At 38.2% G+C, this 17,132-nt stretch overlaps 2 protein-coding genes and 1 pseudogene across 2 annotated transcripts; 1 reads left to right on the forward strand and 2 right to left on the reverse strand.

The window, feature by feature from the left end:
• Nucleotides 1–4,388: 4,388 nt before the first annotated feature.
• On the reverse strand, nucleotides 4,389–6,006 carry LOC105038478 (uncharacterized). Its single transcript, XM_010914281.4, has 2 exons — nucleotides 5,134–6,006; nucleotides 4,389–4,639 (listed from the first exon to the last, which is right to left on the reverse strand). The coding sequence occupies exons 1-2, from the start codon at nucleotides 5,952–5,954 to the stop codon at nucleotides 4,561–4,563; spliced, it is 900 nt and encodes a 299-aa protein (XP_010912583.2). The 5' UTR covers nucleotides 5,955–6,006; the 3' UTR covers nucleotides 4,389–4,560.
• A 5,324-nt stretch (nucleotides 6,007–11,330) lies between these two features.
• LOC105038479 (pentatricopeptide repeat-containing protein At2g21090) lies at nucleotides 11,331–14,788 on the forward strand. Its single transcript, XM_010914282.4, has one exon. The coding sequence runs from the start codon at nucleotides 12,326–12,328 to the stop codon at nucleotides 14,081–14,083; it is 1,758 nt and encodes a 585-aa protein (XP_010912584.1). The 5' UTR covers nucleotides 11,331–12,325; the 3' UTR covers nucleotides 14,084–14,788.
• A 1,033-nt stretch (nucleotides 14,789–15,821) lies between these two features.
• Nucleotides 15,822–17,132, reverse strand: part of LOC105038483 (pentatricopeptide repeat-containing protein At3g26540-like) — a 29,419-nt pseudogene continuing 28,108 nt past the window's right edge.

Genomic DNA, 17,132 nt, shown 5'->3' on the forward strand with positions numbered 1-17,132 from the left:
CCATTGAAAAGTTCAAGAACTTAAAAATAATTTCGGATCCAAAGAGAGATCTATAGATAATTTTTCATATATATTAAAATTTTATAAGTATAACTTAGTATTTTTATCTCTCAGCTCCTATTTTTTCAATAAAGTAATAACAAGTGTGTTGCGGCCAATCCCCTATTGTGCCTATCGTCAGTAAAGAGCACCTGCAAAATAAAGTCCACACTGATCGGAGTTGTGTCTGGCAGAGATCCTCCGATACTTAAGTTAATAAGGAGTGGTTGAACAAGAAGTAGAAAATGAGAAGTGGCAGAGTTTCAGTCCAGAATTGTCTTACCAATACTGTTCATTTACCTCTCTTTTATAGATAATTTGGATATAACCGTTGAGCATGCGATCTTGCTTTTTATGGCACTAAAGGATAGTTACCCCGATTATCGGATCATAATCATAGAGTTAGTAGATAGTTTATGCCCACTAACGATTGTGGCATGTAGTTATTATCCATGATTATAGTATAATGATTATATATTTGGCAGTCGGCTGTTTGACTGTCGGCAATTGGTTGTTTGATAGTCGGCTATGAAAATGGTTAGTCGACCATGACATGAAGATGGTCAGTCAGCTATAAAGACTCTGCTTTGATCAGATGACTCTAGTTCGGTCATAATGACTCTGTTTTGACCAGATGATTCTCATGAGAGCTGAATTCTGAAAGTTTCTTTCCTTCCAGAACCTCTCCTTTTGGGATCTCTTGGCTCTTTTTATGTAAGTATGGAATAAAGGGCCGATCTCGAATATGGGAGCTGAGTAGAATTGGGGGGAGCAAATCCGATTGTCCCAACAGTTGCCCTCCACTCCCAAGGTTAAGGTGGCTTGACGTGTTGGATGATGGGAGTCGGTGTATCTTCTGTCATGACTTCGAGTCTCGATTCTATGGTCATTTCAGTTGATAATAAAAGATATTTTTTTTGTTACCGGACCTTAGTCCGATTTTGTAGCCTTCAGTTCGTAGTAAAAGAAATTTTTCTTTGTGTTGTCTCTTTGAATGTGATCATCATTCATCATAGATAACTGTTGAATATTTTCTGACTGATCATAGTTGAGTCGGTATATTCTTCCATCCGATTGTAGTCAAGTCGGTATATTATTCCATCCAATCATAGTCGAGTCGGTATGTTGTTCCACCAGACCATAGTCGACTTGGTATGTTGTTTCGTCCGACCATAGCTGAATCGGTATATTGTTCCATCCAATCGGAGTCGAGTCGGTATATTATTTCGTCTGATCGTAGCCGAGTCGGTACGTTGTTTCGCTTGATTGGAGTTGAGTGGGCATGTTATTCCACTTGACTATAGCCGAGTCAGTATGTTATTTCGTTTGATCATAGTCGAGTCGGTATGTTGTTCTGTTCGATCATAGTCAAGTCGGTATGTTGTTTCATCCGATCATAGTTGAGTCGGCATGTTGATCATCTTAGAACTCATTTCGATTTGAAAATCAATATTTTTCTACTTTAGCCCTTGGGGGCTTGAGCCGAAGCTCATATTTGTCATCGAATCATCTTGAGCCGGAGCTCATTATATCACATTTCAGTTGAAAATATGTTGAAAATTGAACATGTCGTTAGAATATATTATATCGTAAGGACAACTTTACTGAAGATACAGTCGTAAATTATTGGCATCCCATGTCTGAAGAGCAATCATTCCGCATAGAGGAACATTATTGTACATTGTTCTGTTGATCCGAAATATGATTATAAGTTATTTCATTGTAGAAGAATATAGTCATCATTTGGAAGAGCTTTCCGAATCATAGATCACAATGATTTATCATTTAGATGAGCTTTTTACTTCATCGATCATGATCAATTCGTTGTTTGGAGAAGCTTTCTATATTATCGATCACAATCGATTCATCGTCTGGTGAAGCTTTCCATATTGTCGATTATGATTGATTTGTCATTTGGAGAAGCTTTCAGAATCGTCGATCGTGATTGATTTTTTGTTTGGAGAAGCTTTTCGAATTATTTTGCAATCGATTCATCGTTTCGAGAAGCTTTTTGAATCATCGATCATGATCGATTCATCGTTTGGAGAAGCTTTCTGAATTATCCATCACGATCGATTCATCGTTTGGAGGAGCTTTTCAAATCGTCTGCCCTTCGAAGACTCATCACTTAGTCACTTTGTAGGGCTTCTGCTCATAGTTATCCATGTGCTGGAAAACTTCTCGAAAAGAGCACCCAAGAGTAGAACTTTCATTGGATGGAGGAAAAAAACATTGTTGTTTCCCTTTATCAGCTTTGGGGGGTGGGGGGGAGGGGCGGAATAGGTAGTGATTGGCGTGTTGAGAGTGATGGGCTGAGTGGTGTGATCCATCCCACCGATGAGACTGCTGTTGAGATTGCACCGCTATCGATTGTTAGCTGTGTCGAGATAGGGTAGTCAATGGTCGACGACGTCGATTTGAGGGAACAATCGAGGCCGGTGAGAGCTCCTTCGATTGTTGCTAGAGGCTATGAACTATCCTCTATCCGCATCTTTATTTGCTGCATAAAAACAATGAATTGCTGAGCATTTGCGGTGATGACCGGACATGAAGAATTGGATTCTGTCGGTGGAGGTGGGGATCTTTTCGACGGAAAGATTGTCAAGCGGAGACGGTAGAGTTGTTTTGAGCTCTTATTTTTGCCAAAATTCGATTCGTTTACCGCCCCCTTCCTAACATGCCAATCTGTTGTGGTCAATCTCTTGTTGCGCCTGTCGCCGGTGAATAATACCTGCAAAATAAAATCCACACTGATCAGAGTTGTGTCCAGCGGGGACCCTCCGATGCTTAATTCAGTGGAGAGTGGTTGAATAAGAAGTAGAAAATGAAAAGTGACAGAGTTTCAGTCCAGAATTACCATACTATTGCTGTTCATTTGCCTTCCTTTTATAGGTGATTTGGATGTAACTGTCAAGTACATGATCTCATTTTTTATAGCACTAAGAGGTAGTTATTCCGATTATCACACTATAATCATGGAGTTAATAACCAGTTTATGCCCACTAATGATCATGGCATGTAGTTATTACACACGATTATAGTATTGTGATTATATATTTGGCAGTCAGCTGTTTGACAGTCAGCTGTTGGTTATTTGACAGTCGGCCATGAAGATGGTCAGTCGGTCATGACATGAAGATGGTCAGCCGGTCATGAAGATGGTCAGTCGGCCATGATATGAAGATGGTGATATAAAGATAGTCAGTCAGTTATGACATAAAGATTGTCAGTCGGCCATAAAGATTTTGCTTTAGCCAAATGACTCTGGTTCAGTCATAATGATTCTGCTTTGGCCAAATGAATCTCGTGAGAGCTGAATTCTGAAAGTTTCTTCCCTTCCAGAGTCTTCCCTCTTGGGATCTCTTGACTCTTCTTATATAAGTATGGAACAAAGGACCGATCTCGAATATGAGAGCCGATGTAGAATCGGAAGGAGCAAATTCGATTGTCCCAACAAAGTGCATAAAACATTGAACATATATATTCAAGTTTGAAGCCTATCAGGATGCTGCTAAATAAACTTCATTTGTTCAATCATGGGAATTCAGGTTACGCTCATGCAAAGATAATAGCTCGCAAGTTCAAGGGAATGCCTTGCATCTCTCTCTCACACACACACACTCTCTCTCTATCTATCTATCTATCACTCTTTCTTTCTCTCTCACTCTCTCTCAATAGACTTATCAGCTCCAGAGGCAATGCTAACTTTTCTGTAACACTCATCAGAGCTTTCAAGAACAACCATAGAGATGTTGTAATAGATTATTGCATTTTTCACTTACAATGTAACTTTTTTTTTTCTTTTTTTCATTTTTGCTTCCTATGTTCTTCTTTATCATGGCTTAGTCCAATGTGCAGGATTGATGCTTCAGCTTTAGACAGAGTGCTTCTGTTATTTGAAATATTCTCATACATATTATCCTCATTCCCATATGCCATACAAGATGTTTTTTTCCATCCAAAAACCTATGATGAAAAATATGAAAAGAACAAAAATATGAAAAAAATATTTAGCCTTGTATCATCAAGTTAATATAATTGATCAATTTAAAGCATAAAACATCTTCCCTCTTCAGAATTCCACAACATAATTTTTCTTTTTCTGAAAAGATAAGACAAAAGCCTAATCACTTTCATTAAGACAATACAGGAGAAAGAGAACAAGCAAAGACGAGGAAGAAAAGAGTGACAAAAGAAAGGAAGAAGGTGGCAACAAGTAGGAGACACAAAAGGAGCAAAAAAAAGGTGAGAGCAGAAGGGCGCTTCTCCTCCAAGTCTCAGGACTACAGTGAAGATGTGAACCAGATAAAGAAACCAATTTTGTCCAATCTCCAAGGGGGAAGCAGATGGATTCAGAAACAATATTGGTTGAACTCTGATTTTCTGAAAATATTTTTACAGTCTTTTCCAACCATAATGCCCAACAGCCTCTGGCAATTTTCAGAACATTGGCTGATCATGTTATTAAACAATCCAAGAATTAAGACAAGGGCTATCACAGGTACATTTGTATGGGTTCCTTTACAGAAGAGAGTCGTCCTCAGTTTTCCCTGCTTTGTTTTTATTTGCGTAGAAGAAGGAATAGCAGCCATTCATTTTCCTGCAACAACAAAGGAGCAAGTGAAACATTTATGCAGTAAGGGAAATTAATCATTGGTTGATTGATTAATTTTGTCCTGACTAGTGGATCATCTAATTTATTCCTGCTAACTAATTATATAATCCAATTTTTTTCTGTTTGTACCCTTGCTCTGAGTCATTTTGCACATCACTGTGATATAGTTTAACTATCTACTTTCTCAGATATCTTTGTTGTATTAATTTTACTCATTGAACTATATATTGATATTTCATATACCAGAAAGAAACAAAAGTAATGAGTTTCAACAATCAGAGAGACAAAAGACAAAAGGGAAAAGTCTTTGAAAGGATAATGGGAATGCGAAATCTGTACATCTTCGGTATCTGATCAATACTTTGCAAAAAATCTAAAGCCAGTTTCTGATTACTTTGCAAGATAAGTATTATGTGTTTATACTGATTTAAAGGAAATGGTTAATTGATCACAGAATTTTCATTCTAGGAAAGGCTTACCTGCTACTGCTTCTGCTACTGCTATTGGAGCTGCTACTGCTGCTGCTGCTGCTGCTTCCCTTCTCACCTAATGTGTTCTTTTTCCACCAATCTCGATCGGTACTCGGCTCGAGACCACCTTTCTCCCCTTCTGCCAACCTGGGCTTTGGTGAAACCTTTGCACGTGCACCAGAGCCTGCAAAGCTCTTCCTCCTCCCAGTCAGAGAATTTGGAAAAAACATCTTTAGAAGGAGGCTTTCAGGGTCAATACTCTCACTCCTCGACATCCTTCTTCTTCCCTTCTTCGTCTTCTCCTTCGAAAATTCTCCAGCTTCTGCTAAAGATTTCTGGACAGGCTTTGCAATCCTTGGTGATTCCACAAGATCTCTTAAAGAGAGCTCATACTCTGCCTCCGGCATATCCCGGACCATGTCGAGCATCTCCTGCCGGTATCTGGCAATGGCCTGAGCTTGTTCTGTCATGGAAGATCCTGGCTTCTTCCACAACTGTGGTGATGGAACATCTGAGTCATCATCCTCATCTTTTGCCAGCCATCTGAATTCATCCCCATCAACTTGGTTGCCATGATGATTCGAGCGAGTTCTTCGTTGCCATGCGCCGAACTTATGATCATCTGATTTGCCAAAGGATCCATAATTTCCTTTGATTCTCTCAGCCCATGTTCCATACTCAACTCCATCCAAAGAATTCAGATCATTGCTCGCCTTGTGGATAGGATTGGAGAATGTGAATTGGTTTCTAGCTTGGAATTCTCGACGTCGGTGAGGGATCATAGTGGAGAAAGAGGATTGGTGTGGTGTAGAGAGAGGAAGGAAAGGCATGTAGTATTATCTTCAACGGCCAGAGTCTGCTTTTAATGTGTGTGGGGCGAGTCATCTTTTGTGTCTTTTTCCCTCCTCAAGCTGGTCTGCATTTGTTTGAGGTTGGAGGGTGAGTTGGAAAGTCTTTGTTTCTAGATGATTGCTCACGTAACTGGTGTTTGTCTTTTTTTTTTTTTTGCCCCCTTCTCTCTAAAAGAGACCACCTCATTTTAGGGGATTTTTGTTTTTTTTCTCTCTCTAAAAGAGACCTCCTCATTTTAGGGGAAATCTAGTTTGGGTCAATGGCCATCTTATCTCCAACTATCTCATGGTAGCCTTGTTAAAGTTTTGTTTCTAAGAATTTGGTGATGATAAATTTGCATCATTGGGTTGCCATAATATCTTGCATAATCTTAATAGATGCAAAGATGGTCAGCGTAGATCTAACCCAAACTTGTGGGATGAGTCATGTTGTCACAAAACTAGACCCAAATCACAAACCATTTCGGTTTCGATTCAGTCCTGGTTTGGTAGATTTTGGACCAGCCATAAGTCCCAAACCAAGTCGAAGTTGGAAGCCTTGGATAGTTTTGGGTCAAGGTTGACGACTAATGTACTGCACCCACTTTTAGGCCGTGTAGAATGGGCTGATAGGTTATTTGTTAAACGACTACAAAGCAAACGATAAGAAAGTGATGAATGGTTCTATATGATCTCAAATTCTAGAATGATAGACATAATTAGACCCTTCTGATCCAAGTCTTCAACATAGACTTGGGATACACGGTAGTCATAGCTCCATTTCCACACAATTTAATTGTATGAATTAGAAAAGGTGGAGTTTGGATCACAAGGAACGAAACAAGGATCGTTCCTCCCAACTTCCTACGGACGTAAACCACACTTCTGTGAGATGTTTTGCCACCATGCAAATACTTAGAAGAATCCAGCATTAGATTTTGGACCTGGGTCCGGTCCTTGCTGCGCATGCTGGTCCCACCGCTTGAATTATTGTAATGAAGAAATGAGACCTAAGTTTGAGTAGTGGAAATTAATCAGTCCATTTTGCGAACCGAACCGCTCTGATTAAAAGAAAATCATAAGAAGCCCCAAACTCCTTAGTTTAAAGTGAATGGATGAGTTGGTTTTGTAGGACTCATCCTATACTTGGGAAACCAGATCTATTTTCGTAGAATTGACCTGAAAGGGGCTCAATCCAGGAGGTTGGTGCTTATTGTTTACATGATTTTAAACTTGATACATAAGTCATGGGACTGATATCGGATTAGATATGGATTGGCATATCCATATCCATATATATTTTATTTTATAATTACAAATATGGATATGGATATCATTGGGATATCAAAAATATGTGTATAATTATGTATATAAGCTGAATAATTAAATTTTATGATTACAAAATCAAAAATATTACTAAATATATGATAAATTAAGTAAATAGTATATTTATATGATTATATATTTTTTTTAAAAATTAATAAAATATTATATAAACTCAAATTTTTATCCATATCTGGATTATTTTGGATATGAAAATATATCCAGACAGATATTATCCATATCACTTTTACCCCTATATATAGATGGATTAGTAGAATAGTGTGCAAAATATATGCTTGTTATTATTATTTTTCTTCTTTTCGCCAAAGAAATATGAGGGAGATGTCATCACGAAGGTTCAAATCTTAATTTTGAACCCTTCCAAGCGGAAAGGAATAACAATCAGCTAAACTAAGATCGATTAATGTAATCAATTAGATTCTTAAATTTTAATCGTATGAAATCATATTTTTCTCTGTCTTAATAAATAATTTGATTTTCTTTAGAAAATGTATACAAAGTCACTAGCTTATCCCACAAGACTCGGCAATCTATATATATATATATTTAGACTGTAGGAGAAGAGGTCCAAAAATAACACACCAAGTGATTGGGATACGCCAAGGATATTGGTCCAATTACAACGAACTAATATATACATGACTTCATCTCCAGAGGAGCAACGGCTATGTTCTTCAGACATCATACAAGTGTGTACAAATAGTCAACTTTGTAGCCTGCTTCTAGAAAATGGTATACACCTGCAATCATACATGGAATTTTGGATGGAATTATGGGTGTGTATGCACGCATGTACATGTCAACTAGTTGCTTGAATCATGATAGTTTTGAATGTGCACTGTGAGATGGAGTTGGTCGGCAGGCGATGAGTTTTGCTCTGAGAAGCAAGAATCTTCTTAGCTGTCCTTAGGTTAGTCTTCAATTTATAGTGCATTTTGAAGAATAAATGGCATATGCCGACGTGTAACGCCCTGCAAGGGAGATAAATAAATCTGCTTTGATGATATATCTTAATCCACAACTCCTCTTAATAAAGTGCATAAAATGGCTTCATTAGTTAAATGTGACATCATTATCCACATTTGCACCATGGTTCTTGCCAAACAATGGCTAATCATGTGAATCATGAGATTATAAAACAAGATCTTAGAGTAGACTTGGCAGTTGGATTAGATTCTTGCTTTAGCTAAGCTCCACCTTGTCCATGACGATATCCAATGAAACTATAACGGGAGCAGATATGAGTGTGATTAACATATGGCCACTTCTAGAGAATAAGCAAACAGCACCCATAGAATATAAACATTTGAATACAAGACTATTGCATTTGATAATTTCTATAAAGTATTGATTTTTCTGGTCCCTCTAACGAGATTTAAAAGATTATGATTTTGAAATAATCAGGCGACAAGAAGTATTCAATAACCATTGCAGTTTTTTCTTTTTTTTTTTTTTTACTAAGAAAGAAAGTTTATATATAACGAGTATGAATACAACCCAAAGAGTCAGAAAGAAGAATACCCTGAAATGACATTGGCAAAAGAGAAACATCAGTCCAACATCAGCTACAAAACTCGCAAATAACCATGGTAGTTCAGGTAGCATCGTTAGAGCTTCAAGCATCTAAAAGCAAGAGCAGGAGCAAATTAAGTTTCATGAGCTGGATTGGTAAAGGTTTTGCAACTAATGCAGAATAGATGGTTCAAACTTTGCTTTAAACCTGAGACCACCTCAAACTTTGCTTTGTCCTATGAATGGTGACTCACCTCTTTTGACTTCAGGTCTGGTTGATGGGGCTCCTTTTAGCCTCCATGCTGTTATTAGTTATTACTAACTTTTGTTTGTGAACAAAGTATTACAGTTTGACACATACTGCTGCCAGGAGGAAATTTTAACAGCAAATCACAGAAGACAAGGCTGTATTCAAAAGCTATTGGGCAATAAAAAAATAGCAATCAAGATCAATTATGCGCACTTTATATATGAGAACTTTAAAGTGAAAGCATGGAACAGAAGAGAAAGATATAGAAATTAACAAAATGAATGATGGCTCCATTTTGCACCAGTTTAAATTGGACAGTGTATGGAGGCTGACAACCAGGTATTCTGTCTTACACATAAAATTGGATTTGGATCCAAAAATTTATATCAGAAGTTGTCATCAGGCTGGATCCTCATCTAAGAATCAAAATCAGAATCTGGTTGAATTTGAACCAATTTGCTTAATATTATTTGATATTATTCATGTTATGTGAATTTTATAAATGCTCATTCTGAAGAAAGAACCATTTAGCTGATTTATAAAAGGAGACAAATGGCTTGCTTTTTATGTTTATTTTATGAATAAAGAAACAAATAAAAGGTATATTATCAAGCAGTAAATAAAGCAAATAAAATGAGAACATCATTCTGGAGCCATTTTAAAACCTTAGTGATTCTTATTTTTTCCCTTACTGATAATTTTGAGACCTTAATTTTTATCAGATGGAGGCCTACAACCTCATGGGATACAGAGTCAAGAATTGCTATTCCATCTGGCTTCAATCCATTAAGGTTTTAGTTTATATGTGATTCTGTTATGATACTAGCACTACCTGAGCCTGTTGCGGTAGAATACTAGTTCAGAGTGTATGAGTAGATGCAACCATGGAAGAAATATTAAAGGAGATGACTTTCATTATATACTGGGAATGTTCTCAACCTACCAATACAGTAGACAAGGTCTGAAGGCCATGAATCACTTGTAGGTAGTAACACATGAGAATGCAGTGCACACTGCAAGCTGTAATGATTGTGATTGCAGAGATGGACCTCTCCAGTTTAAATTCAAAATGGAGATGATCCAACCTCTTTAAAATGACCATGTTGCAGTTATATGTCAGGCCTGTCAAAAAACCTAAATATGAAAAAGGTGATTTGCATGCCTAAGAACATCACTTCATGTAACATTAGCAGATTTTCAAATCATATATATTTCTTTTTTGACATTTGTTCCTTAAAAGTGATTGGAGATGACTTCATCAATCTTGAGAAAGCAAGAGCAGATACATCTGCCAACTCTTTATTGGCCCAATGAATCTTTATGTACATGATACAGTTTACATGTTTGTTGAAACATACTAAGTGCAGAATAATAACCATAAAAGAGATCAAAGCTAAGGATGATAGATGAAAGCTTCCAAAAATCCAAGTGCAGCATAATTTTCTAAGGCTGTCTCTATCTAACAATTAATGTAGACCAATATAACCAACGCTTTTTCTATATCAGTCAGAATCATTACTTCAGACAAAAGTTGGGGAGGAAGAAGAGTTTATGCACTGGCCGTCCAATTAGGTGGTGTCCGATTAGCTTTCATTAGGTGGCAACGTAAGCAACGGGGATCATTCAGTAACAAGATGAGATATGAGATTCTTATTTGTTTGGTGACAGCAGAATACTAATAGAATTTAGCATTTGTCTACCTACAAATAAAAGGCTGAAGCTGAGAACAGGTCTTTTTCTGGTAAGTAGAGGTCTTTTTCTAACATTAAGTTTGGAACCTAGACCACAAAGCTTTCTTTCCTTCTAGATGTGAAGGGTTCTAGAAGAGAACCTTTATTCAGGAAAAGGAGATCTCTGTATTAGTAAGAAGATCTCAATATGCTGATAAATCAGATCCAATAACAGGTCATCAGGTCTCTTATTCTTGATGATCAGATCTGAATCATAACATAACCAAGAGAACATAAAAAGAAACAAAACAAAAAAAGGGAAAAACTATGGAGAAAAAGAGAGGTCTAGTCTCATTAAATGGAATGTACTGCGATTATCAGTATGAACAGTACCCTTTGTAGGTGTAGATTGTTTTGTTTTTCTCCTTGTTTTCTCTTGAAGCTTCAGGCAAAATATTTCATTTCAATGCTTTATAAGAACATGATAGTTAATGTGGCCCAATTATTATTTTTTGAAAGATATTCCGCAAAATCTTACCATGATATCATATTAGGCAGAAGTAATATTGGTTGTGTCAACAATTTTGGCAAATTTTTCACATATTACTATCACCAGGAAATCCTATGCAAAAAACAGATGTGCACGGCAGACTTAGAACCCAAGTTTCAGTTACTGAATTAATCTACGAGAACTCGGTGGCACCATTTGTTTGGAGGTAACATGATGACTTCATGACAGCAATAGTTGGAACAAGATAATGTGCGGTTCATTACTAAATGCATATGAAGTAAGCTAATAACAACCCAAGGAAGCTGAAACTAAGGATATTAGAATAATAAAACATTGAGAGTAGGTTAATGCTTTGATGGTTTTCTTTTTAGAGGCCAACATATCTTATGCATGAAGAAATTTGTGGAGAAGGTTACACAACGCTGAAGAAATTTGTGGTTTCTGCCTCTATTTCTGTTCCCATTACCATCATTGAGATGTGTAGCATATTCCTTAATCATCAAATTTCTTCAAATTAACCTTGGTTTTGACTGATCCCTTCAGGTTTTTCACTTCCTAATAGAATAATTATATAGCAAGCATCAGACAATATTTCTATGTATAACATGCCATTGTATTCATGTCTATGTAGTCTTGCAGAACATCCTTGTTTGTTTTCAAGCAATCTTGGGAACCAATTAAATTGGAATATCACAAAAAGGAAAAAAGAAAATTATAAACATTCAAAAACAATAACTTACCTGTTGCATGTAGCTTCCAAGACATTAAACATCAATCCTACTCTTTGCTTTCCATGACAATCCCCATCTGTAGACAGTCAGTATCCACCAATGAGGTATAGATGTATAATGTGTGTACAAAATTCAAATTTTTCCAAGGGTTTTGCTTTGTGCTATTAAAAACTCCACATATTGTAAGCTTTCTCTTGTTTTCTTTGAGAAGCTATATGACCATCCATTCATTGCACTCCAAAACTTTTTTTTTTTTTTTGTCAATAAATATACTTATCTAAAGTAGTTTGTATCCCTTGTTGTTCCTGCCACCACCACCACCATGCTTCTTTGTTTCTCCGATCACCACGACCATGTTCATCGATACCACCTCCGCCGCCGCCGCCGTCACCATCTCTCGCTTCCTCTCCTTAATAGAGCGATGCATCGCCACCAAAGACCTCCGGCTCGGCCGCCACCTCCACACCCACCTCCTCAAGACCGCCCTCAACCACCATACCGTCGTCGCCAACCGCCTCGTCCACCTCTACTCACTCGCTGGCGTCCTCCCCTCTGCCGTCTCCGCCTTCACTGATCTCCCCTTCAAAAACCACCACTCGTATAACACTCTCCTCGCCGCCTTCTGCCGCGCTGGCCACCTCCCCTCTGCCCGCCAATTGTTCGACCAGATGCCCCACCGAGGCCTCGTCTCCTATAACACCAGGATCTCGACACTAATCCACCATGGCCACCACACTGAAGCACTGAACCTCTTCACCCGAATGCGGGAGAACCACTCCTTCGACAAATTCACCGTCGTTGGTGTTGCGACCGCATGTGCCAATCTGGGTGCTCTAAAATCTCTTCGTCAGCTCCATGGAGCTGCTATCGTCTCTGGGTTGGAGTTTAATCTCATAATGTCGAATGTTATGATTGATGCCTACGGGAAGTGCGGTGATGCTGAGGTCTCCCGCGAGTTCTTTGATCGGATGGGGACGAGAGATGTCATTTCTTGGACATCGCTGGTGGTGGCATATGCCTCTGCGCACAGGCTCGAAGAGGCCTGGTTGGTATTCGATCGGATGCCGGAGCGGAATGCAGTCTCATGGACGGCGCTCATTTCAGGGTATGAGCAGAATGGGGAGGGAGAGGCAGCATTGGAGCTCTTCAGGCGGATGATGGAAGAGGGAGTTGGTCCAACACCATTTACTTTGGTCTCGGTTTTGAGTGCTTGCGCGGGCTTAGGATTTATAGCTCGGGGGAAGCAAGTGCATGGCTTCATGGTCAGGAGGTGCATTGGATTGGATTCTTTCAACATATTCACCTCGAATGCTTTGATCGATATGTACGCAAAGTTTGGGGATATGGCCGCGGCCGGGACTCTGTTTGATGAAATGCCCGAGCGAGACATTGTTTCTTGGAATTCGATGGTTACAGGATTTGCTCAGAATGGGCATGGCAAGCAATCTCTTGCTGTCTTCGAACAGATGATGAAAGCCGGGATTACACCAAACCATACCACATTCCTCTGTGTGCTCTCAGCTTGCAGCCATGCTGGCTTAGTCTTAGAGGGCCGTCGATTCCTTGATTCAATGGAGAAGAAGTATGGAGTACAGCCAAGGCCAGAGCACTATGCCGCTTTCGTTGATGCACTTGGGCGCAATTGCCAACTGGAAGAAGCCATGGAATTCATAAAGTATTTGCATTCTAAACATGAACCGAGCAGTGTTGGGACATGGGGAGCACTCCTTGGGGCATGCCGAGTGCATGGAAATTTAGAGCTTGCTGAAAGAGCTTCTAAGTACCTCTTTGAGTTGGAGCCCGAGAATGGAGCAAGATACGTGATGTTGTCTAATATATATGCTGCAGCAGGTCGATGGGACAATGTTCGACAGGTTAGGCTGCTTATGAAGGGGAAGGGATTTAGAAAGGATCCAGGTTTCAGTTGGATATATCTGAGGAGTGGCAAGCATATGTTTGTAGCTGATGATGAGTCTCATAAGCGAACAGGGGAAATTTATGAATTGCTTGCCACTTTGGTTGATCAGATGAAGGAAACAAGATGTCATCTAAATTTTGAGCAGAGCCTGTTTGGTGATGAAAGCAGGGACTTGTTGTTGCAATGTGTTTAGTAAGATAGCAGCTGCATCAAATCATTGGTTACATTGGTCGGCCAGATGGTGATTTTGCTCCTATGGAGAAGTGCTACATCAGTTCAGTCTATGAGGATGAAACATTGATATAACTTTGCTATTGGTGTAATATATGCATCAGCACAACAGACTTAACTCTCTAAAGCTGTGCTGAGAGTCTCTAAGGGTTGAATCTTTGCAAACCAGATGCCTTGAGGAATTACAGAGAAGCTCATGCAGGAGGTCTTCATTATGGTCATGAAAAGAATGTGCATGACTTCACTAGTAAGGAGGTTTACTTGACAAAACATAATTTCAGGGACTACCAGCAGAAGACCTCCTTAGGTGCTTGCTTCCAATGTGGATGAAATTGTTAACATTATTTGAGCATACAGAAGCAATCAGAGTTTTAGGATGCCAAAGAGTTGTTTGCCTAGGGAAGGGCGTGGAGAGATGTGGCATCCCTTTTGGAGATTATGATACTTCCAAGTTCTAGCACTTTTCGTTTAACATATTATTTTGTGCTTACATTTCCAGTTCTTTCTAAACTATTGTGACAAATTATTGAGGGAATTATTCTTTGCTTCAGGGTGTTGGGCATGTTTTGAGGTTTCCTTCTAATTTTGCATGTGGCAGACCTCTGTTATCTTTTGTTTCACTTCCTCAATAAATGCTGTTGGGTTCTCTGGACCTAACATTTCTTAATTTCTCTCAGAGAGAGATCAAATGAATTTCTTATTTACCTGTTGCTAGAAACTTATACAGTTCTTTCTCCATATTCATGTAATGTTTGTCCACACATGATTCATCTTTGAGCAGAATCTCTCTTGCTTCTTTGGGGTGATAAAAATGCTTTCAAGGAACTGAATGCCATGGGTTAATCTAGATAATCTTAATATCTCAATTTGTATAAACGAATTCAAGCTTGCTAAATTATCATACTCGGTGTGCCATTAACTGGTGCAGGATTAGTGAAAGACTTTCCACAGCGAACACAAATAAACCCAAAAGACAGGCTTTGAAATACAACAGTGATAGCCAGTATAATGTTTGGTAAATAACTTGTTCGAGGGTTGCTATATATTTCAAAAAAAGCATGAGAAAAAGATACATATGGGGACCCAAGATAGGACAAAGAGTTACAGAAGTCAATTAACTCCAGGACTGATCACACACTAAGAATTTAGTGAGATCTGTTTTTTCGACCTCTTTTCCATATTTGAAATCAGCTCGGCAATTTAACATGATCTTTTGCTACAAATTGGACACATCACCCATGTTTGTTGTGATGTAATTCTTGTTTTCTTCACTAATTTGAGCTCCATCGGTCCCTAATGTAAAACCAGGACACCATAGTATGGATAGTGCTTATTCACACTAGCCTCCTTGTTGCCCTTCTGCTGTCTCCTAGTTTGCAAGAACCAAAGTTTGATGCTTTACCATTAAGCACCTTTCTTCAAAACATAACGCGAAGCCTCACCATGGGCAATACAAACAGACAATGCTGTTTGCAATTGTATTTGCTTGATTTATGAAACCCTTCGAAACTTGTGAAGTCACAACTTGATTCATCAGTCACCCAACAGTTATTGCCATGCTGGGCAAGTGTGCAAAATGATCCATATGATCACTTCATTCTCAAATGTTTGCAAAATGAACCATATGATCACATCATTCATCCACATTGGAGACCTTTTGACAGCTACACTCTGTAATTGATATAAATTAGCTTCACTTGTTAAGTGCAGTCAGAAGATTCTGGAGAAAGGACCTCAACCTGAACTGGATACCGTTGGAGATTTGATTTTCAAAATATTTAATTTAAAATTTAATTTATATATAAATTTCTATCTCTTATGTGAGAAAGGATAATCATATCCGCTTCCCTCAGCACGAAGTAGAAAAGTGGGATCGTGCATTCCTAAAAAAGAGAATTTCTCGCAATAGTTCAATGATTTCTCATGCTCTATAAAAGAGAATTATTGATTTATACAAAAAGTAACAGCAACTCTAACAGAGACCTTTTTCCTTCATTTTTTCTTCATTTTTTCTCTTGAATTGGGATCTTAAAAGTCGGATTGACGTTCAATCAAGCACTCCTTCGAGGTGTTGTATCGCTAGAGAAGCTTTGCCGAAGACTCGCATGTGGATGGGCTAAAGTTACTCTAGGATAGTGCATTGCACGCCTCATCAGGCTATTTTTCGAAATCCATTTCTTTTAACTCGATTTTAATTTAATTCATTATTACTTGTTCTTTAATTGAATCAAAATTCATAAAATTTAGATCAAATTCCAGAACATCATCCAATAATCTAGAATAGCTTTATCTGGAATTCAAATTACCCGTGGCCTCCTCTTATTTAGATTCTGTGATTTGTTTTTAATCTAATTTTAGTATTTGAAATAACTTGTTAGCTTTCATTATTATCAATTTATTTTTTGCAGTAGTGTAGAAATATTTATTTGCTTTATTTATTTATTTCAATATATGAAAAATATGTTGAGAACTGTAATGGCCGACACTGTTTCGACAAAACCAAACCTGTTCGATGGAACGTTGATGGCAGAATCAAATAAAATTCTAGCTCACTACTTTGGGATTATTCTCTGCTATTTCTAACCCAAACGAGATAAGTTCGAGTGCGGATCATGTTGTGGTACCTCCGCCGACGAACCGTCGTAGAGGTCATAGATCTACACAAGTTGTCGCACCCACTACAGAAGCTTCACTATCCACACCTGTTCTCACTCCTGACATGATTAATTATCATCATGTGAATAGAATATTCAGTGCTTTAAATGAAAAATTGTATGACATATATTGTCATATGACTTCTGCCAAAGAATTATGGAAAATTTAGAAGATAAGTATGGTCAATTAGATCCAAGACAAAAAAGATTTAAAGCTTCTGATTTTATAAAATATAAAATGATAGAAAATAAATCCATAATTGAGCAATTAAATGAATTTGAATTAATGGTGAAACAACTTAGGTCTAGTGGTGTGACTTTAGATGAAAATTACATAGTAGCTAGCCTAATTGACAA

This window comes from Elaeis guineensis, chromosome 1 (assembly GCF_000442705.2).
Source record: "Elaeis guineensis isolate ETL-2024a chromosome 1, EG11, whole genome shotgun sequence".
Taxonomy (NCBI): Eukaryota; Viridiplantae; Streptophyta; class Magnoliopsida; order Arecales; family Arecaceae; genus Elaeis; species Elaeis guineensis.